Source organism: Protopterus annectens, chromosome 14.part0 (assembly GCF_019279795.1).
Source record: "Protopterus annectens isolate FY-2018-M chromosome 14.part0, PAN1.0, whole genome shotgun sequence".
NCBI classification, from domain to species: Eukaryota; Metazoa; Chordata; order Ceratodontiformes; family Protopteridae; genus Protopterus; species Protopterus annectens.
Window position 1 is genome coordinate 143376020 of NC_056748.1, and position 23406 is coordinate 143399425.

At 39.2% G+C, this 23406-nt stretch overlaps 1 protein-coding gene across 1 annotated transcript in view; it reads right to left on the minus strand.

Moving 5' to 3' along the window:
* ATRNL1 (attractin like 1) overlaps nucleotides 1–23406 on the minus strand; it is a gene marked incomplete in the record, with an annotated part of 6064901 nt that overhangs the window by 3539799 nt on the left and 2501696 nt on the right. Inside the window, 1 exon segment of the mRNA XM_044055896.1 lies at nucleotides 7574–7755. Within this exon segment, the coding sequence (XP_043911831.1) occupies nucleotides 7574–7755 (182 nt within the window).

A 23406-nucleotide genomic window follows, 5' to 3' on the forward strand; every position in this document is an offset into this window, starting at 1 on the left:
TTCAGTGGAGGCCCGGGGAGAAAAGCTCCACATAGCAAGTTACATAAAGTATTATAATGTTACATAAAGTATTATAATGTTCATTTTGATTAAGCAGCGATTAAGCGATTTTAATACAGATATGCACCTTATACTACTGTTGCCTCACAGGAAGAGCTTCTCTGGTTCGATTCCAGGCTTAGGGTACCTTCTGGGTTGAGTCTTCATGTACTCCCTGTGTTTACGTGGGTTTCCTCCAGGTGCTCCGGTTTCCTCCCATATTCCAAATATTCTACCAGTTGATAGACTGGACACTTTAAATGCCAAAGGTGTGAGTGTGCATCCATTTGTGTGGTATAAAAGAAAACCCTTGGCAGGGCTGGCCACCCAGAGGTGTGAACCTTCACTCCAGATGACTCTTACAGCATAACTGAAACCTTAACCACATGTGTAACAATGGGAAAAAGAGGTCGTAGATGGACAGACAGATGAAGGATTTGTTGGGACAAGCCCTGAATTTTATACATAGGTAAAATTTGAATATTAGGCAAATGCTGGCAACAAATAAATCTGATGGCCATACTTTTATGGTGCAATGCAGTGTGGATTCATGACAAAATGTCGGCATTGTAAATAATGTATTACTTATTTACATTTAATTTTACATTTGTTTACCGGGAAAGTATGACTGGACACAGGTCCTTTTTCAGCGAAGGCCCAGGGAGAAAATTTCCTGTACAGACAATTTATAGTTTAACAAACATGCAAAGAAAACAGAGAAGTACCAAGTGCAGACAAATAATACGTTAACAACCATTTGGAAATTGCTACATTAATAGCAAACAACAGATACATGATGGAAACAAAGCTTTTGCTCGAAGTTTCATATTATGCATCATCATTAGTAAAATACAGTTTAAAGGATACATAAGGCACTTTGCTTACAGAAGTTATTAATACTGACTGTGAGATGTCTTATTACTTTATTTTAAAGGACACTAGTTGGCAAGGAGACTAAAGCAGGTCTATCCTGGTGAGTTGCAGGAACATAGCCAGGTGTCACTTTGACTTGACACTTTGACTGGGATGACATGCTTGACAAGCCACGCTGCTTCGCAAGGGACGGCTTGCACCTGTCACCCCTGGGCTTCCGGATATTGGCAAAGGCTCTTGCCACCCCCATAGTGCCTTTTTTAGGCAAGGCTCAAATGATAAACCTACCGCCCTAGAAAACAAAAATGGAGAAAAACTAAGGGTAATACTGCTCAATGCCAGAAGTCTAAACCTCAAGATGCACGCCCTCCTCAGTATGGAGAACATCGATGTTTGTGCTGTGACTGAAACCTGGTTCAAGGCTCCTGAGAGTGCGCCGGCACTGTCAGGTTATACCTCATATCATGCGTTCCGGCCCCAAAATCCGGACCGAACTACAAATGGAGGGGGAGTATCCATATTCATAAAGGATACCCACACCTCCAGGTTAGTGGCAATGCACGAAGCATCGGGGACCATCCAGGTGCAATTAACCATAGGTAAAACTGCCCTACAGTTTGTAACATGCTACAGACCACCTTCTCAAACTCAGGAAACCCACACAGCCTTCCTGAAGACACTGGAGAGTATAAATGTCTCTCCAAACACCATCATATTGGGTGACTTCAACTACCCAAACATAGACTGGGAACATTACTCAAGCCCCAACACCCTAGCCCAAAGGTTCCTTGAGTTCATAAACTCAAATGCTATGGAACAACTAGTCACCATTCCCACAAGAGGAGAAAATATACTAGACCTGATCATCACAAACATGGGGACAAAATGCTCCACACCAGAAGTATATCCCTCATTGGTGAGATCAGACCATAAATTAATCTCACTGGAGATCCATATCCCGCCCCCACCCCCAGCAAAAAAGACCACAGTGAAGAACTTCTCAAAAGCAAACTTCACACTTCTTAAGACTGGAGTCGTATCCTTCAAGGCCCCCGAGCCAGTGGAAACCACAACCCACGCTGCTGAAACCCTTACAAATGCCTTCTACGAGCACCTCCAGGAATGTATGGATCAAGCAATCCCTAATAAAATCAAGACCTTTTCCACCAAAGGCAGGCGCCCGGTCTGGTGGACTCCAGCCATAAACAAACTCTACAACAAGAGGAGAAAGCTACTACATGACAGAGCAAAATCCCTAAATGGGAAGGCATCTCTGATCAATACTAGCAAAAACCTACGATCACTCATAAAATCATCCACAACTTTGAGAGAAAAATCGCTAATGACACAAAAGACAATCATAAAGCCTTCTTTAGCTATGTTAGAAACCTGGGTGGAAACTCCCAGATATGCTCAGAATTAGTCCAAAATGATAAAAAAAATCACTGAACCCACAGACATTGCCAACATACTGGCAGGCAGGTTCAGTGCAAATTTCTCCCCCCCCAAAAGGAGAAATATCTATTGCACCAGAGTCTAGCCTCCCAAACATCTCAGATGCCCAGGTGAGAGCTGCTCTCTCTAAAGCAAAAAACACAGCATCAATGGGACCAGACGGTGTCCCCGGCTGTGTGCTACACAAACTCAATGAGGAACTAAACCCACACATAAGGCTGCTGTTTAATCTTAGCCTTACTACGGGATACGTACCCAAAGAATGGCGTACCGCAACTGTGGTCCCACTCCACAAAGGCGGTGCTTCTACGGACCCTGGAAATTACCGCCCATAAGCTTGACGAGCCTTGTCTGCAAAGCTATGGAGAGGATCATAATGGAACTCATAAATAAAGACATTGGGGACCTACAGACACTGGATCCTACCCAATTTGGCTTTGTCAAGGGCAGATCCTGCCTCTTGAACTTGGTCGACTTTTTCAAACAGTCACTAAGGCCATTGATGAGGGTAAGGCAGTTCACACAGCCTACCTTGACCTAGCAAAGCATTCGACACAATACCCCACTCGGGCATCATAGAAAAGCTCACCAGCTTAGATGTAAACCCATATGTCACAAGATGGGTTGCAAACTGGCTCAAGGACAGAACACAAAGGGTTAGAGTTGCTGGTGCCATGTCAGACTCTAAGCCGGTCACGAGCGGTGTCCCACAGGGCTCAGTCCTGGGCCCCTCTTGTGCGGCATTTATTTTTCTGAAGTGCAGGCAAACATAGGGGGATTGTGGCTGACAAAATTTGCAGATGACTGCAAACTGGGCACCATAATTGACACTCCATCAGACACAGACATCCTCCAGAAAGGTCTCATAGAAATGGATAACTGGTGCCAGAGCCATGGCCTTAAGCTAAATGCCAAAAATGTATAGTCATACCCTTTGGGAAAAACAAGGTAACCCCTAATTACCACATAGGTGGTAATCCATTAAATGTGGAAGAAGTTATCAGGGACCTGGGGACCCAAGTTGACAGTAACCTCTCTTTTGACACTCACATTGCCAAAGTGGTTAGGAAGACCTTCTACATTGCCCACCTTATCATGAAGGGATTCACATCCAGATCAGGAGAGGTCATTGTACCCCTGTACTCTTCACTTATCAGACCAATGATTGAGTACAACGCCCCATTCGGAATGTACCTTACCCGACACCTGCAGCAGTTGGAAAGACCCCAAAGGTTCCTCACCAAAAGGATAAAGGGGCTCAAACATATGTCATACGATGCCCGACTGAAGAAACTCCAGCTCTATTCAGTCGCATACCATCTGCTCAGAGGTGATCTGTGCCTGACATACAAGGCCATGTCCAACCCGGAATTAATGGACATGCTCCACCTCAAAAAATCCAAATCCACCAGAGCCATGAGAGCAAGAGACTTAAACCTCAACACGGATATAAATAGGACGTGCTGGAGGGACAGATTCATCACCCAGAGACTCCCTACACTATGGAACAGAATCCCAGTCCATGTGAGGCAGAGCCCCTCACTGACTCTGTTCAAGAGAAATCTTGACGAGTGGATGGGAGATCGTAGGTTTACCCCGGGAATCATCTCTGTATCACTGCTGGACAGAGGCACAGCAAACTAATGGGTATAGTATTCTCATCCTAAGGGGTGGTGAAAGCCACACACACTCTGGCTAGGCTTATAAATGCCCTAGGGCAGATAGCCTAGTATGAACCTATGAACCTATGAACTTAAGGAGCTTTTAAATTGTATGATAGAGCTGTTAGATGTTATTTGGGTTGGCAGCTTATTCCATATTTTAGGAATGCAGTTGGAACAGAGAGAATTCCCAGCTAAGTTGCTGGCCTTGGTGGTGTCGAGAAGGTCCAGGTTACTACAGTGAAGACATCGAGAAGCAGTAGGTTTATTAATGCCTCTACCTATGTTACAGTGAGTAAGTGCTCTAAACCTACACCATGTCAGGAACCATACAATTGTCATGTTACTGCAATGGTGTACCTTGCTTGATGCCTCTTGTGCGGAGTTTTCTGTAGGGAAAACCAAAAGATGAAGCACAATTGTTGCGAGTCCCAAAACACTCTTTATTACCACAAGAATTAAGCGCTTTCGTCAATCCACTTGACTTCATCAGACTTACACATTAAATTAAATTCTGTAGGGAAAATGAAGAGGAAGCTGACTGCAAGAATAAGTGATCGTGTAAATAAGATTGGGAGAATGTTTTAAAGCAATCCAACAGTTAAACATGCATTAACACATTTGTATATTTCATTTTGGAAAAAAATATCAGGTAATATAACATGAGACTGGAATATGAAGAATCAGTGTGGCAAAATGTAACACAGTCAACATGCATAAACAATGTCTCAGTTGCTACTCCTCTAAAAGATCAGGGCAGCAAAGTTCTAAAATAAAAAGCAGCCTTGTCGGTCACAAACAGCTTGTATTTACAGGCTATTTATTATGTGTGTTTTAATATAAAATTTAAAACTTATTTTAAAACACATTTTACGATTTGTCAAGGTATTTTGCAGATTTTTAAATATGCACAAATGGATATGACACAAATGCAGACCATCCATATACATAAATGTTATTTGTGTTCTATGCTTTCAAACATAACTGGAGTCATATGACATGATCATGTGCTAAAGCAGGGCGTATATACATATACATATATATAATATATAAGATCTAGGACACTTGCTCAAAAAAGCAAGCGTCCGAATCCATATATACCGATCACAGTTTAACAAAAGTGCTTTAATTGAAAAAGCGCTTCCATTAAACTGTGAAAAAAAAAAAAAAAACACTAATTAAATGTTTTTGCAGAGGGGCTTTGCCCCCCACCCCACACCCTCCCTACTTAAATATTCTCACTCCAAGGTCGCACTACAATGGAGTAAAGGAATATTCCCTTACTCACACCACAGTGCGACCGGCAGTGAAAGTTAAATTTGCGCAAGTGTCCGGGTTCCACATATATATATATATATATATATATATATATATATATATATATATATATATATACCGTTCTGAATGGTGAAGTAATTAGTTCTGAAGGCATCCAGTTAATGGATGAAAATACTTAACTACTATCAGGTCAGTTGTTTTTTGTTACTATGGTCACATGATAATGCCAAAATGTCTTTTTATACACCTGTAGTTAACTGCATCTGCTTGGTTATATGTACATCTGTGGGTTGCCATGCATACATATACATTACACAAGCACAGAGTATCATACAGTATTGTTGTGAGACATAGACATTTGAATAGACCACTGTTGAACTACTGTGCAGTAAGGACTACTACACAGTAAACAGGACATGCAAGTCTCTAATCCCAACCAGCTCATTTTATGTTCAAGGAATGGATATCAACAAATTCAGATGAATCGACATTCATTCTGAAAACATACAACAACTTAGCTGTAACTGCAGAGACCACATCATAATTCTTTGTAGTACATGGAGCCTTACCTGCTCCGTGCACTATGAGTTGCAGAGAGAGATAGAGAAAAAAGTGCAGCAGTGCTAAGTGTTTTGCAGCTTTGAAAGCTGCCACACAACTCTATAGTGCATGGAGACTCCGCTGTTCCATTTAGCAGAAGGCAGACAGAGAGATGTATCATCAGAAAGTGTTCTGAGTACTGTAAAACACTTAATGCTGCCACTCAGAACACAGCCATAAGCAAAGTGTAACAAAATTTGTAACAGCTTTGAAAGCTGTAACATACACGTAGTGCACAGTTCATTGTGATTATGCACAACTTTGAAATTGCTGTTACTCTTGGGTCTCATCCTGCAGTAGCTTCACTCTCAGGGTGAATTTTTTAGCATGCATGTCTTGAACACAATAACATGGTTACAATCGGAGACCTGATCATAAACCCCTAACTTGCCAATGCACACAACCTGAAGTGTATTATACCTTTTAAAGCTGTCTGAGCTTACCAGCACTATTATGTAGTGGCTAATGTTTATACTCTAGTGCAAAATGTAAGCATAACAGCATTGAAGGATGTTTAGCAAATGTTGTTACACACTGTTCATCTGTCAGAAGGGTGCCCAAGTTTGTATTCTTCCTGACATCTGAGCTTAATAGTGCGACTCCATATTCTACATGGAAGCAATGGAGGATTAGAGACCATGGCTACAGGCCTGTACAGCAGTCCTGATATTCCCAGTGCTAACAATATTTTTCTGTAGCCTCCAGTACCCCAGTACAAATGCTGTGCTTTCTGAATCACATATGAAAGAAAACTTATGCATGTTACTCATTACCATGCCATTGCTATACCAGGACTAATTATTAGTCACTAAACATAACCTCCGGCTGTGTAATGAAAAACAGGTGTCTCTAAACTGCTGCAATGTTTGCCCTACCACACGGGCCTTGTTCTGGAAGCACAATGATGCGGAATCTCTCCTGGGGACATTAACCAGCCTAAAGAAAAATTACAGCATTAAATTTCATTTAATAATAACCACATTCACTATTTATGTCAAAATACTATGCACTTAAAAGTCTTCCTTGCTCCCAGAATCCCTGCAAAAGTATCTGATAATTTACTTAAAATCCATATTTAAGACACTTGAAAATGTATTTCCTGTAAAACCAATCATCTAATTTCTAACCCCCTTATTTCCTTAATGTAAATAGCTGTACAGCCTCTGATACAGGAAAGCTTGTTTTGAGATTCACATGGTATACCAAAGATGTTCTTCCAAACTGACTCTTTTTGTCTCGTATTCCAGTTCGTACAAAGCTGCTCTACAATTTATGACTATGCAAAGCAGGCATAATCAACAAGTATTAAGCTGAAAGTATATAATATTAAGCCTAAGGAAACAATCCTGTCATAATTTGATAGTCTGTAACTTTTAAAGCATTTTGTGTCAGCATAGCGTGCTGTACTCTAGTTAATGCATGATTAAAAAAAACTAGGTCAGAGTAATTGTACTTACTGCATAAAGATAGCAAAATACTCTCTTCAATAATTTATCATATATTTATGTACTGTAACAATATTACTATTCAACTGATAAAGAATGGTAATTTAGTTTCTAAATCATGTTACCCATATAAAATGAAAGCTATAAAACACTTTTATTATTTCTGATGATAAATGAAGGCAAATTTTCTTTCACTCTGAAATATCAAACTTCTGTCATTACCTGTCGAGTATATTTCTGCAGCTCATCAAGAACAAATTCCACTTCCTTGGGTGTCGTGAGGGAAGCGAGATTTCCACTTAAGTTATAGCAATACAGCTTTGCGTTATCATAATTTTCTCGGGTGGCATTAATTCGAATACAGGATTCCCCAACATGGCTCCAGCCATCCCCACAAAGATGGGCTGAAATAAAGAAAATAAATTACTTGTTACACACATTCTCCTACAGTGAATCTAAATAGAACTATGAAAATCTTTTAGGCAACTATACAATGAAAAAGGACAAATAGAAATCGTATCATACTGGTTTAAATCATATTATACAAGAAGTAATTCTTCCCTTGACTGCTGTGATGTACCATCATTTCCAATATAATTTCATTTTTTTATAATAAAAAAATGCTTCTTTGGCACCATAAACATATTAAACCTAACCTTAAAAAACAACTATGAATACAAAATAAATTATATCAAACAGACATTGTTTTATTTACAACATTCTCCAGGATCAGACAAGTATATTAAATTAAAAAGAAGCTTTCATTATTGTTTGTTTCTCGAAACGGAAATTTCTGACTCTATACTTCAGATGTTTACCTGAAATATCCATTCTACTGAAAGATATTATTATTAAGCCTCTGTGAAGTAGTTTAGATGGTGAATGCTTGTCAATGTGGTATGGTGGGGCAGTGCTCAGCAAAGCTGTCTCAAAACAACTCCATCCCCAAAATTAACACAGACACACACACACACACACACACACACACACACACACACACACACACACACACACACACACACACACACACACACACGGAAAAAAAAAGAGGAGAGATGAAGACTGAAAGGCTTTAAAGATTTGAATGTATTTCCAAACAGCAGTAGCTATGTTAAAACTCATTTAAACAGAGCAAACCAATCATAAGGACTATTTTAGCACTTAAGATTATAACGGAAACTTCCATAAAAATGAAAAGTACGTTTTATCCTCTGTTTGTTTACTTCTGAATGTACATAAAATCCACTCACATATATGTGTAAAAACACACACAACTATGTGTGTGTGTGTGTGTGTGTGTGTGGGCGTATGCACGCTTACACATATGCATAAACATTTCTTTCACAGGTTCTGCCAGTGTGTCCTGTGTCCTCCTACTTTGCAGACATGAAGGATAAAGAATTATACATATAAGCAACTGTCAAATATTTAATGCTGTTATGATACAATGCAATAGTCTAACTCTCTCAATACATAAATATCATAGATACATATGTTTATACATCCATCCACAATCCCCTTTCCCATTGTTGTACAAGGGGTCCAGGTGCCACTTCAACAATGACTATCATCCACAGCCAAGGTTCACACTGCTAATAACAACTCCTTTAGTTGAAACATATATGTTGAGCTAGTTAAATAAACTGCCTCATAATACTGGGGCACAAACCATCAAACTATTAAGATCAAAATATAAACCATACAGCTTACCTACACAAAAACAGAAGATTAAAAAATTAACCATGTACACAAATCTACCATAAAAATGGCATAACAATTAAAGATTTCTACAACTATTTTTTCCCCACCACAACCCTTAATGTATATGTAATAACATTTTGATCACATAACTAAGACCAAAGTGAATCACTAATAGCTTTCCTACACTCCAAAAAAACATTAAATCAACTGCAGCATGCCATGAATAAATCAGCTACTGACACAATAAGCAGCAAAACTCAGCACTCAACAAACTCACTATTGATCAAATGATTGATAAACACACACACGTACAGATTCATCCATTCATCCACAGCCCCTTTTCCCCTTTTTGCACATGGGGTCAGGGTGTCACTTCAACAGTCACAATCATCTAGAGCCAAGGTTTACACCACTGGGTGGCTGGCCCTGTCACAGTACTTCTTCCACACCACACTTGCACGCACACACTCACACCTATGGCCAGTTTAGAGTGTGCAATCCACCTACTGCATGTCTTTGGAATGTGGAAGGAACCCATCTGTGTATTTCCTAACAGCAATAAGGCACTGCACGGCACAGAATTACGATAATAAAACTGGTGTTTTAACTTTGCCCAAAGTGTCATGACTCTGTAATTCACAAATCTGAGGGGTATGTGGCAAATAACTCTGGTGCAACAAGGAAAATTCTCCACACATAAAAGATATGAAAGTACATAGTATTAGATCTAAGACTCCCTTTTTGTCTAAACTAAAAATATCTAAAAATTTAATCTGAAACTCATTTAATCTAAAAGACATACTTGTGTCTCAGCATTAAATAAATGTGCGTTATTTTACTGTGTTCTCTGGTTTTGTGACCATAAGGTTAGTGTATTTAAGTAAGGGGTTCAAGGGGTGAAGCACCCCCACCTGCAAAAAAAAAAAAAAAAAAAAAAATAGAGGAGTATTTGGTTTAAATGAAATTGTACCGACCAGAGAACAAACACAACTATCAAAGAAAACAAACTGAGACTATACGCTGTCTCAGCTAAGTAAAACAGTACAAGTGAAACTGGACCCGGTCAAGTAAAAGACTTTAATGCAACACACGCTATACTATAAACATCGGTTAAGTGCTTTCATCTGTGCAATACAGACTTCATCAGAACTTTAATCCGTTCTGATGAAGTCTGTATTACACAGATGAAAGCACTTAACCGATGTTTACAGTATAGCGTGTGTTGCATTAAAGTCTTCTTTTACTTGACCGGGTCCAGTTTCACTCGTACTGTTTTACTTAGCTGAGACAGCGTATAGTCTCAATTTGTTTTCTTAAATGAAATTGTATCTCTCTGTACACAGATACACACACACACATGCATATATGAGTCTATATCAAGTAGTCAAAAGATCAAAAGCACAGACGTAAGATAATCAAAAACATTTTTTTCAACAATCTAGAAAAGAAAACTGAGAAAATACCTTTTTTTATTATTGCAGGGGGGGGTCAAGCCCCACTGCAAATATATATACTAACCCAAGATTTCATTATAGTGGGAAAACAGCAAATTACTATTTCCTACATTACCACAATCTTAAACATGCAAATATAAGTGCAGGACACTATCAAAGATACAGTGTCCCAACACCTACAGATCAACATCCGAATGTCAACTGCACTCAGAATTGTGTGTTCTCTGCATGCTCTAGGATTATTCCAGATTGGAGTAACCCAACAGTAAGTGCTTTTGCAGGGGGAAAACTCCCTTGCACTTCTCCATGCAGGGGCTGTGCTCCCACACCCCCTGCTAATTATATAATCCCGGGAGAAAGGAAAAGTTTCACTACCCAGGGAATGTCAATCTCACACACCTGTTGATCCCCTGGCCTGTGTCAACCAATTGGCATTGACCTACTGTATGTCAAGACACTGCATGTTTAATACAGTGTCCAAAAGCCATATATGCATATATTTTATTAACAACAAACCATTTTTTTAAAAGTAACACCAAACAATTTTTTTTGGAAGTCTTTCTTCTCCTCACAAATGCCACTCAGCCATCCCACTGATCTTGACGCCATTCATTCCCCTGCAATTGGGCAGTCCCCAGTGTACAGCTGAGAACTGACCAGAAGGGAGTGTTACCCAGCTAGTCATGGATGTGTTTTGTATCCTAGTTGCCCAGTAGTGGTGTAAGCAATGAGGGCCCTTTAATAAAGTCACTAACCCTACCCATTGGTAGCTATAAATGAACATGCATCACTCCAATGCCTACTACCCCCCCCCCCCCATACATGCAAGTTGCCCCACACTCCTACTAACAAGATCTGCTGTCACCAGCTTGGTAACCCAAATCTCTGCCTGTCTTAAGTAACATCTTTAGCTTTGGCTCCTTCAAACCTCTGTCTGCATATAGTGAAATGGCCACCAGACCAGAATTTCCTCCCTCCCTCCCACCATCCCTACAGGGTGGGTGAACAGGTATTTACCACTCATATCTAACTCTCCAGCCTGGATCTTTCTGCTTCTTAACCACTATTTGAACTTTGGCATTTGTGGACATAGCCATGACTTCTGCTGACTTCTTGAGTCCACTGGTGCTAGTTCGGGACAGGTTAATCACAAATAGGACATTAGACATAAGAAGGGTAATCCTCTTCCATCCTCCAAACAAAACTGCTGCATAAGCAGCTGGTACATGCACTGCAAAGTCTAAATCCGTGCCTCAGAATGCACACATTAACATCTAACATGTTTACAAAGGTTCAGCTAGTGTGAGAGCCATAACCTCAGATATCTCACAGCCAGGACACAATTTCAATAAACACACTAGAATCTAAGATAAACTAAAGCAGTTGGGGGCAACAAGAAGCACCCCATGCAAGGAAGGTGCACAAAACCACTTAGAATGCAGACATGATGGTTACAAAGTTACACACTGAGTCTGGAATATCAGACTGGAACTTCTTTCCTGATATATTAAGAGCATTGTCAGTGTTTTACGGAACAACGTCACTGATACACTACTCGATGCTCCACTTTTGATGATGCTGCTTTAAACTGTTTACTAAGCATTTACTAGTAGCAGCCTTCATTTCACATGTTTGTCAGAAGAGTGGTTCACACAGCACATCTACTACCTATATTACTGTTAGAGGGGAAAAAGCAAACACCAAACCAAGCTCAAACCTTTGTTACTGGCCATCAAGGCAATTATATGTTTGATGAGGAAGGCAAAAGAATCCTATGAAGATCCACACGTTATCACTTTAAATCATCAAAGTAGACCGCTAAAATGTCCGAACACAAAGCCCAGCTCAGTGACAGGCATGGAGATGGACTGGAATGGTCTTACTGCTTAAGGTTGATACAGTACAACCAGCATGCTGGAAGGAAGGAAAGGACCGATCATAAATATGGCAGGTCAAGAAAATTATTACACATGGACACATAAAGGGCAAGGACAGACAGAAAGGAAACATGGATTGTATTCAGGCTTTTCATCGGCAAGAAGAAGTAATGTAACCATTCATAACAGGTCACACCAGACAGAAACTGAACCTGAGGTAACAAGAAAACAGTGACAGCTCAGAAGGATGCAAAGACTAGCCACAAAGGAAGAAAAGTCACCTTTAAAGGGTGAGACAAAATAAATATCACAGATTGTTCCAGCTCAAACTGATGTTACTGTAGGTATCCTAAAAAAGTCTTTCGGCTTTTCCCGGTTAGGGGTCGCCACAGCGGAACTCCAGTCTGCTCATGATTGGCAGTGGATTTTACAGTGCCGAGTTGCCAGCCCAATGCCCAACCTTTCAACGAAGGCACGCCGCCTTAGGTATCCTAATTAATTTTACTTGCACACAGCATTTAGAACTCACGGTGTAAAAAGGTTACACAGTTCAACTAAAGAGAAATAAGTGAATAAACTTCAGGTCCTTCAGTAATGCCATAAAATAGTTAATAAGCAAGTCAAATAATAACAACACTGAAGATAAAAACAGTATCTCTGTCCATTTGTACTACTTTTCAGCATATGTTTGGTGTCCTCCCACATCCGCAAGATGTGCTGACGGTGAGTTGGATATTCTTTATCTTCCATACAACTGCAAGCGTGTGCGTGTGAGTTTGGCTTATGGACTAGCACCCCATCTACGTTCATTTTCTCCTTGTCTTCTGCCCACTGAGAGCTTGATGGAATAAATGCACATAAACATTATATCTATATATATCTATACCTATATATATATCATATCTATATATAGCATATCTATATATATCTATGCATATTTATATCTATATATCTATATCCAACATATTTACATATATATATATATATATTTACATATATATATATATATATATATATATATATATATATAATTTATTTTTAAGTGAAAGGATGCAGTGATTCACTCGTCATTCTGTTAAGTATGGAGCAGAACATAATAAAACAACGTGACACTGAAAATGCCAGAAGTGTTCTACTGAAAGAACAAGAAAACTGAATGCAGGATTCTAACCAAATCAAGTAAATTGTGTTTCACCACTTTTTTTAATTTGTCACAATTTCATTTTTCATATCCTCTTATATTCTCTTTCTAAGAAAAATTATATAGAATAACAGCCATGCAATCTGGACTTCACATGGTCGCAGTAATGCCCATGTATTAGTCTTCTTTGTTTCAGATCTCATCATAATTTTCACAGCAACCTGGAAAAATACAACGCTCACCAATCGTGTAAGGAAAGGTGTGAACAGCAAGCAACGTTTCAAAGTAATTAGCCCTTACACATGTCTAGATGTTTGTCTTTAGTCGGCTTTTTAATTCAGACCCTAGGGATCCACGGAACACAAGTTGTCGCTTGTTGAATACAAGTTAGCAATGTGACATTAATTCAACTTCAGAAGCGCCTGATTGAAAGGCAGTACGTAAGCTAAGTTTAAATGAATGTAGCAGCAGTCATATTTTTACTTTGTGTATTGAAGATTCCATTACACTTTGACTTTTTTCTCCCAGCTGTTTAGACAATTTCCTCTGCATGTGAAAGCTTTATTTTGTAAATGTCGGTACAGCTGCCATGGGAACAAGAACATATAAGCAAACTACATCATTTCATTTTGAGAACAAATTACAATATTTCTGCCTGTCTTTTTTTGTTATGCAGGATCACACTGCAAGTAAGAGTAGTTGGGTGATGTAGTGACATTTGATGTTACTGAAGAGCTGTTTTAAATTATACTCGTGACAGGATTTTTACTGGCTACTAATTGCGCAATGGAGGCATTTACAAATTTAAAAAAATGATAATTTATACTTAGAGTGGACAGAGCAAAAGCCAAAACATTTAATTCTAAGTTGAAAATAAGTATCTGGTTGTTCAATTTGAATTCAACTATCTGGTTAGTTCTTCAGAAGTTTGTGGTTAAGGCCAGCATAACAACATTATAAAAGGAACAATATGTGCACAATTTCATCTTATGTAGGTGCCATATAAATACCCAATACACTAAACTTCAGCATTGCCTTATTCCACAGTGTGGTATACTGGCAATCCACAATGATTAAGAAGGGTACATACCACCCTTAGGACATCGCTGAATGCTCAAAATCCTCCCATTACAAGCACTTGTATTTCAGGAAAGTGAAATGCAATATACGTATTCAGGACTGCATGCTCACAGGACAATGAAATATTTGGTAGAAATGCATTTCTAAACTGTAAAAAGCATCACACCAAGATAAACACTGAGAAGAATATGCTAATGCCAAAGAAACAAAAAATTATTACAATGGTGGGGGTGGGGGTGGGGGGTTGCAGTGACAGGAAACATAAATGGCTAACAGGTAATGACCGACCACTTTGCAAAGGAAAACAAACTAGAATGCTGAAATAAACTAACGAAAAATCACAGTACAGAGTGAAGAAAGTGTTAATTTTTACAGTGAAAGTGATGGCGGCCATTAACCAACATCAGCTACTCGCTCTCTAGCCACTTCCTGCACCTGCTTTAACCAGGTTTACTGTTTTAGAGGAAGGTACAGCATTTACACTGACAAACAACTGGCACAGTATGGAACCAGAACTGGGTATGATACCAGTCCGTCTAAAAATATTCAGACACACACACACACACACACACATGCAGCTTATGGTGATTTATCATTAATTATCAATCCACCTGCACAAGTCTTTCAATGTGACAGGAATACAGACACTCTGGTAAAAATACAAAGGAAAAGAGAGAGATCACGCAAGCCCGCCGACGGAGACACTACTCCGCAGAATAACACCAAGGGAGCAACTCCAACAAAGCAGCAATGCTAACCACTGCATCACACTGGCCCCATCAGGCATTGCGTATTTAGTAGGGACAATTCATTGAGTGCAGGACTGTGTTGGGAAAGTACATTTCTGTCGACTTGCCATAAATGTAGACGTTCGAGTGTCTTCACTCTTGTAGTAATAACTCTTGGGATTTCCTGCTGAAGAAGCCCTTGGCTAGCCCAAATACTTTTTACTCTTGCTAATGGGCTGGTCGACATCCTTTCCTGTGATATTAGGACACCAAAGTATAATACAACATTTTCTCAGTTCTTTCTTGCCATCAGTGCCCTATACAGATCCATACCGTCTCAGTCCAAAGCCAAAGTTTCAAATGCACTCAAGGTAATCACACTGTTAGGGGACTATTTTGCATACTACTTAATACTGTGTAGTTAAATGTCCACTGTCAAGACCAATCTTGCTTGGAGTGTGGAAAGCAACTCTCTCAACAGGACCTCAACACTGTGCATCTTTTTTTCTCTGGCACCACAGCAAGACATTCCCAAGTGCCACCAGCATGCTTATTTCACTTTGAGGACCACTAAACATAGGATGGAATCATTAGACAAATAATTAGAAAAAGAAAGGGAGCTCCAGGGGCCCACATGTATTATGACATCCAGTGGGTAAGCAATGATAAGGATTATCACTTGCAAGAGGGAGAAACATCTGAAGCATATTAGGGTCATGGATGACGGACAACTGATGCTGCTCAGTCCACCCAGGCTTGTGATTGTTGAAGGAAAGCTGCCCTCAGAGTCCCCTCCACCAATTAACCAAGCAGCCAGAACCTCTACTGAGACCATTTTGGAGACTGATATGCCATTTGTCCCTGCATCATCAACACGGGTGGAAGGACTTGGTTAGGTCCAAGATTACTGTGCAGGTCCTGGCTTCCTAAATCTGTACTAAGACTACTGAAGAGGAGGATGGAATTCACCGTTCGACAGAGGGAAGCTTCAGCTGACTGGCCACAGGTTGTGGTTGCTCATTCATGACCTGGGCCGAGTAAATCAAATGCCACACCCAAAGGCAGACCCAAGGCACATCCCAAAAAGGTTGTGTCCAGCTTACCTCAGCATAGGCCTTCTTGGTCTCAAGGTTCTTCAGACCTAAGTGTAGGCCTTCATCACGTCAGCTGAGGATCTCATGGATATTATGAGATGCAAACAGCTTAGCTAGAGCAGAAACTCTGGAAAATAAATTTCTCCTGAGAAAAGACAGGCATTTCCCCAAGAATTCTGTGATTCTTATGACTCCGATGACAATGATTTCACTTATAAAGATCAAATTTCTTCTGGTTCATATACTGTCTCACACTCAGATTTCACCTTTTGGGAGACCCAGAGTTCTTGAAATTGGGAGGCACAGGATTATCCTCAGTCTAAGAAAAATGATAGAGAATTTCTAGGGCTTCCTGAGCACAAACCAATGTCCATTCCTTCAGATTTAGAGGTAGTGAACAATGTCACTGTTGACTGTTCCCTACAACCTGACTCCAACCACCTGCTCCTATGAAGCCAGACCATTTTCTTAGGATTCTGGGCTCTTGCAAGAACATTTTTAACAACCCTGTGGCAGGCCCTGAGGTTGTCTCTGCAGGTTCCATAGAGCCAAAGGCAGGACCTCTATGAACCCCTTGCCAGCTGAAAAAGCAGTTAGGAACTAAATGGGTATAATTCAGCTGAGACTCACACTAGAGAACCAACTACAACAAGGCAGCACTGCTGACCACTGCATCACAGTGCGTCCATCATATACTGTGTATTTAGTAGGTGCAATTCAACGAGTACAGGACTATATTGGGAAGAAGGTTTTCTACCTTCCTTCCGACATGTTACATCAGGTATACTATTTTAGTACAGAGCTATACTGTGTTAGACTTGGAGGAAGGATTGGCTTAGTCATTCAAAACATAGCAGATTATAATGGCATCTCCAGTCATAACCAACTTGCTATGTATCTGAGACACAGATGTCAAGAAGTTCACCTTGACAGTTTGAGGTGTATCCTGTCATCAGTGCTGAAAAGCTGAATGTTAATTCTTTGCCGTATATGGAGGTTTGGTTGCACTGAGGCAGTAGTGACAAAAGAAAAGTGTTGAAGCATTAATTTTTCTTCCTTTCAAACTACTTGAGGTGGGTGTCTTCCTGACTCGCTGCTAAATAACATAATACCCCAACCTCTACAACTTCTTCCAATTAACCCCCTCACTTCACACTGCAGTGGACTAACCACTCCTCTACTCCAGCAATCAATCCTTCACCCTCACTTGAAAGAAATCTCTTCCCCACGTTAACCTAAGAGTCATCACTGTTTAAAACCTTAAACCTCCTATAGCGAAGGCCCATGGGATAGACATATGCAAATGACCCTTAAGGGCATATCAGGGCTTTATGAATGCCCATGACCTTTTCCTTTTTAAGATTTTATTGGTACACTCAGGCCAAGAAAGCTTTTGCTTTAGCCTTTCTCCGTAGTAAAGGAGTTGCTTCAACTATTTTTTGGTGATGGCCTTTCCTCTGGTCGGTTTGTGTGTCCATGCATGTGCATTTGTGCAAACAAATCTACTCTTTCTATCACGGCTTTTCAAAACCACATCTCTTGAAACAAAAAAACAAAAATGCTCTGACATATTTATAACTTTTCTTCCAAAAATATGCATATGTATGTATATTTATTAATGTACATATCTACCTATATATATCTTTATATAGGTATATAACTATATGTGTGTGTGTGTGTGTGTGTGTGTTTATCTGTATGTATATACAGACACATACATGTATGTGTGTGTGTGTGTGTGTCTGTCTCTCTCTTTATATATATATATATATATATATATATATATATATATATATATATATAGGTTTACTATCATAAATTCGAAAGTAAAAATAAATAATGTATTTATTTTCGAATTTATGCATCGAAAATGAACATTTTCGAATAATAGTAAACTCGAAAACAAGGGTGTATTGTCGAAAATGTCGCTTGCGACATTTACGGCGATACACAGCACGCCCACCCTTCCCATAATCACCTACCTACCTAACCGAACACACAGTTCCCATAATCACCCTTCCCATAATCACCTACCTACCTAACCGAACACACAGTTATGCGGGGGGCTGCGCCTCCCTGCACCCCCCCGTGGGGGGCTGTGCCCCCCACACCCCCCCTAACTTAATATTCCAACTCCAAGATCGCACTACAGTGAGGAAAGGGATGCATTTCCCTAACCGCACTGGACCGCGATCCCCTCCCATGACCAAAAGTTAGAATTGCGAATGCACAGTTCATTCGCAATGCAAACCTTCGCTCATGTCACCTGCCGTAATATGAAGTATTCGAACATCTGATGTTCGAATATTTCATAGCCGCAAATGCACGTCGACATAATGATAGCAAACCATATATATATATATATATACATATACATATATAAATATATATATATATATATATATACATATATAAATATATATATATATATATATATATATACATATATATATATATATATATATATATATATATAGAGAGAGAGAGTGAGTGAAAAAGACAGATGTGGATCGAACATGACTGATAGATCAGCAGCCAATTGAAGTAAAAAAAAAAAAAAAAAAAAAAGAGTCCCCCCTCATCCCTTCTAATTATATATACCACCCCTTAATTGTACTGCAATGGGAAATGGTCAAACTCCCCAATATCTACTGCATTGCTTTGTAAATCAGTTTCTTATTTTTTGTCACACCTAAATATTTTTTTTTACAATCTCATCACTTCACTGTATACAATGCATGTAGTAAAACAAATAACAAAAGGGTTAAAAAATATTCCTATGTTTGTCCTGCAGAACTCTCTTTTCTAAATATCACCATAAACCAGATACTGCCTAACTGAGAGTACAACAGTAAACAAAATAAGTAATTTGCACACTTTTTTGGAAATCCTGGCAATGAAAATTGATCACTCTTTATCACCTTTACAAAAACTGCAGTTCATATTCACACATCTCTTTTCATAGTTGGTATCAAAGCATCTCAAAACACAGATCGGTCCAAGTAGCACTAAAGCCTGTCCAGTCACATCCATGTTATGGTACTTCCTCCCTCCAGAAGGGTGACATAAGACCACTATCTGTGGTTACCCATCCATCTACCTAGGGTCACCTTAAAGGTGGTAAGGGTTTTGCTCTGTTTAATACGAATAGGTAGTCTATTCAAGAGAAGAAATACATGTTAAGAGATTAATCTGCCATGCCAGTGTGTCCTGTGTATTTGCTGGTGAAGATTTAAATTCTTAGTATACGAGTTTATGACACCATTAGTTTTGTGAAAGTGTAGGAGGACATGGAAGGCAGCACCCTTCTGTGACCCTAAATGCCACACATAAATCACCGTGGAGGTATCGGTAAGGCAGAGAGGTCAGAAGATGAAATTCAAGTCTGCTTTGGTAACCAAAGGTTCTTAGGACTGTGTTGTTTCTAGTTAGGGGTCTCTAGGATCTTTCAAGCCGTGTTTAGGCAAATCCATGCCAAAGTGGTCATGGCACCCAATAACTGGTCTGATAACGGATGGTAACTTCATTTGATTTAGAAGAGATGTCTTTAGATATTAACTGGTCCAGACAGAAGGACTTTCTGATTACTGTTGCAACACAGTGGTGAAAAGATAGGAAATTTACTAGTATCTCTGATGGCAGAATTATTCTGGATAAGGGTATCATCTGTGCTATTGGTCATATAGCAGCTTTCTTTTCCAAATTTAATAAAGTATTTTTAGTATTTTAGTTTAATCCAATTTATTTACACTGGTCCATAGTGAACTGGTACCAGAAGATGCACCAACAGCACCTACCCGGAATCAATAAACTGAGTTAGCCATAGGTCTGCGTTATCAGTATGGAAGTCACAAAAGTCGGCTGCCTTTATACTTTTAGACATGATTCCACCTACTTCGGCTATATGTACTGTCTAGCAACTAGACTGCAATTCACCTCAGACTTTCAGGGTTTATGCTTAGGTCACTGAGTTTGTTGACAATTCCTACATGGGAAACTGTGTCAGCCATATTGCGATATGCTGTGTGAACTGAAAAGGTTGCCATTCACAGCTTCCATTACAATCTGAAAGAAACCAGGTTAAACAGTTATGACATACAACTGAAGAAATTCAGCTGGTGGGGGTTCAGAACAATAATGTTTCAATATCTGAATTTAAAAAATCTGATATGATGCATTTCATGGCTTTAAAAATTAAGCTAGTTAGGCAAACGGGGGATATAGGAATGCTTTTATGTAAGGATATTATTACAGCCATTTCCCACACTTCCGGGACATGCACAGTGGAGGGGCTAAGACTGAAAAGGTTAAACAGCATATCTAGCATTTAGTGATTATGCATTCAGGAATATTACAGAGGTGGTACTTTTGGCTTTATAGAGGGTAATTATGATATGATCCAAGATAACTTTGGAGGGGTTTAAAACAAAGAGATTTGTGGAATTTCTGTGATCGTAGCTTGTTGTGAAAAGTGAATTTAGCACTAAATTTATCTGCTAGTATGTTGGCAATTTCCAGTGGGTTGGAGAGTCTATTGTCACTGTGAATTAGATCACAGCACTGTTGGTATAATTTCTTAGTTTCCTGATGTAGTGGAAGAGCAGTTTATAATTATCCCAAGTTTCTACTACTACTTTTAATTTGCAACTGGCTTTGATCTTCCTGATAGCATTTTTTTCTTTATTTATCTTCTGAATGGAGTTTACAATACATTGGCGACATTTATTTATTTATTTTCTTTTATTACTGAATCTGCTAATATGCACAGACCACCAAGATGGTTTACTTTTTAAACGTCCCCTTACATCTGGTCATATTACAGACTGCGTGATCTATACAGATTGGTTAATTGGTCCATTTTGAAATATACGGCCCTAGATGATGCAGTTCTATATTTCAATCGCACTTTCCATGCCATCCTTGACTCTTTGACACCACTAGGAAAAGTTAGAATCTAAACAACCCACATTCCTTGGGTGTCAAAAGATACCCTCACTCTCATGAAAAAAGAGAGAGCACCTGGAAACAATGGATTACATCAAAATCGACTTGCCTTCACCAACATAAAGAAATTCGTAACCTTGCAAAAAAGCAAATTAACAAGGATAAGAAAAAAAGTCTATTATAATTCCAACCCCAAAAAATCATAGCACTCTATTAATAAAATCCTATACCCAAGCTAACCCTACCACTCCCAACCCTATACCCTGACAAAACTCCCCTCAAAACTGCCACTCTTCTTACCTTTAATTTCATATAATCTATTTGCACATTAACACAAAATGGTCAAAATCATAATCTCACACAGCCAACTCCCAGTACTACCAGTAATACCTCTAACAATAAGCCCCATTCCGACTTCTTACATAAAGTCTCTTGCTTAAACTAAAACTTTGCTTCCTCCCCTCTTTCTTAAATTTGTTGCTCACTCAATAGACTAGAATAGTGTGTGTGTGTGTGTGTGTGTGTGTGTGTGTGTGTGTGTGTGTGTGTGTGTGTGTGTGTGTGTGTGTGTGTGTGTGTGGTGTGTGTGTGGTGTGTGTGTGTGTGTGTGTGATGTGAGTGTGTGTGCATATGGTGTGTGTGTGTGCGATGCGAGTGTGAGTGTGTGTTGTACCTTTAAGAAGCGTTTCAAGGACAGCATGTGCTTGCTAACTCTAGTGCCATTTTGAGAGTGCAGCCACAGAGTGAGCATGTATGAGTGCAATAGCTAGTTTTTAAGTTTATCTTGGTTAAAGTTATTAAGCCTCAATCCTGATGTGTTTGTACATAATAAAGCTGCTTGAATAGAACCTACAGATGTTTGTCTATTTTATCCTGACCAGACGAGTGACATGGTGTCAGAACCGGGACTCCAGAGACTGTTTTCCAGAGCTACGAGGCACAGAGTTAACAGTGAAGGTAAACTAAGTGAACAGAGTACAAAAAAGGGCCAGAAATGAAATAAAGATTATGAAAACTTGCACAAACAATTTATTTATTAAAAAGATAAAATGGAGCATTACAAGGGCACAGAAAGCATTAAGCAAGCAAGAGGCACAAAAAGTTTATTAATTAAATGAAATGTTTGAAATTAAGACATCTGACAAAATGAATATCGGAAAAGCATATAAAGGGTTTAGAATTACCTTGGAATTACTAAACGAGCATGTTTAAAGCAAAACGTGCATGTTTAGACTAAAATGAGCACAAGAAAAGTACAATTGGCATGAAAAAAGATTAAACGAGCAAAACAAATATAAGGGCAAAAAGGGCACATTAAGCATAAATAAAGCAAGGCAACTGCATGTTTTTTGGCATAAACAACTGTTCCGCATTTATTGAAGCTATTCAGGGCATAACTAGAGTTATTCGAAGAATCTTAATGTGTGTGTAAAAGTGCTTACAGTGTGTGCTTATTACTGTGCATTTATTCCGATGAGTTTATTGTGTGCAAAGTGCAACTATTTCAAAAAGTGCAGTCAAAATACATTTTGAAAAGTTTCTTGTGCTGGGTGTGTCTATTTGCAGAGTGCCACCATTACAGTGTGTTTCTTGCACTGTACAGAGTTACTTAGCAAAGTGCTGCCATTTTGGGAAAGTTCCAGTGTGCTGTGTACTGTTTATCTGCAAAGTGAAGTTACTTCGAAATGTTTTTTACTCTGAGCTTCTTCTGCTCAGTGTTTTCACACAGTAAAGTTATTTTGAAAAATTTCTTACACTGGTAAGAGGTGATTTCTCACAGTACAGTGACTTCAAGAGTATTATTGTGCTCAGGAAACTTATTTCACAAAGTTCAGTTATTCAGAGGCTTGTTGTGCTATTGGGCATAGTTACATGTACTGGCATAAATTTCTGGCAGATGTATGTGGGTGTGTGTTTGTGCATCCTTGCAAAAGCCTTCAGTGGTATGTGTTAATATTGCAGAGGCATTTCGCAGACCAGATCCACTTGTATTTGATCAGAATATTGCACAGAATTGGGGAATATTTGAGCAAGAG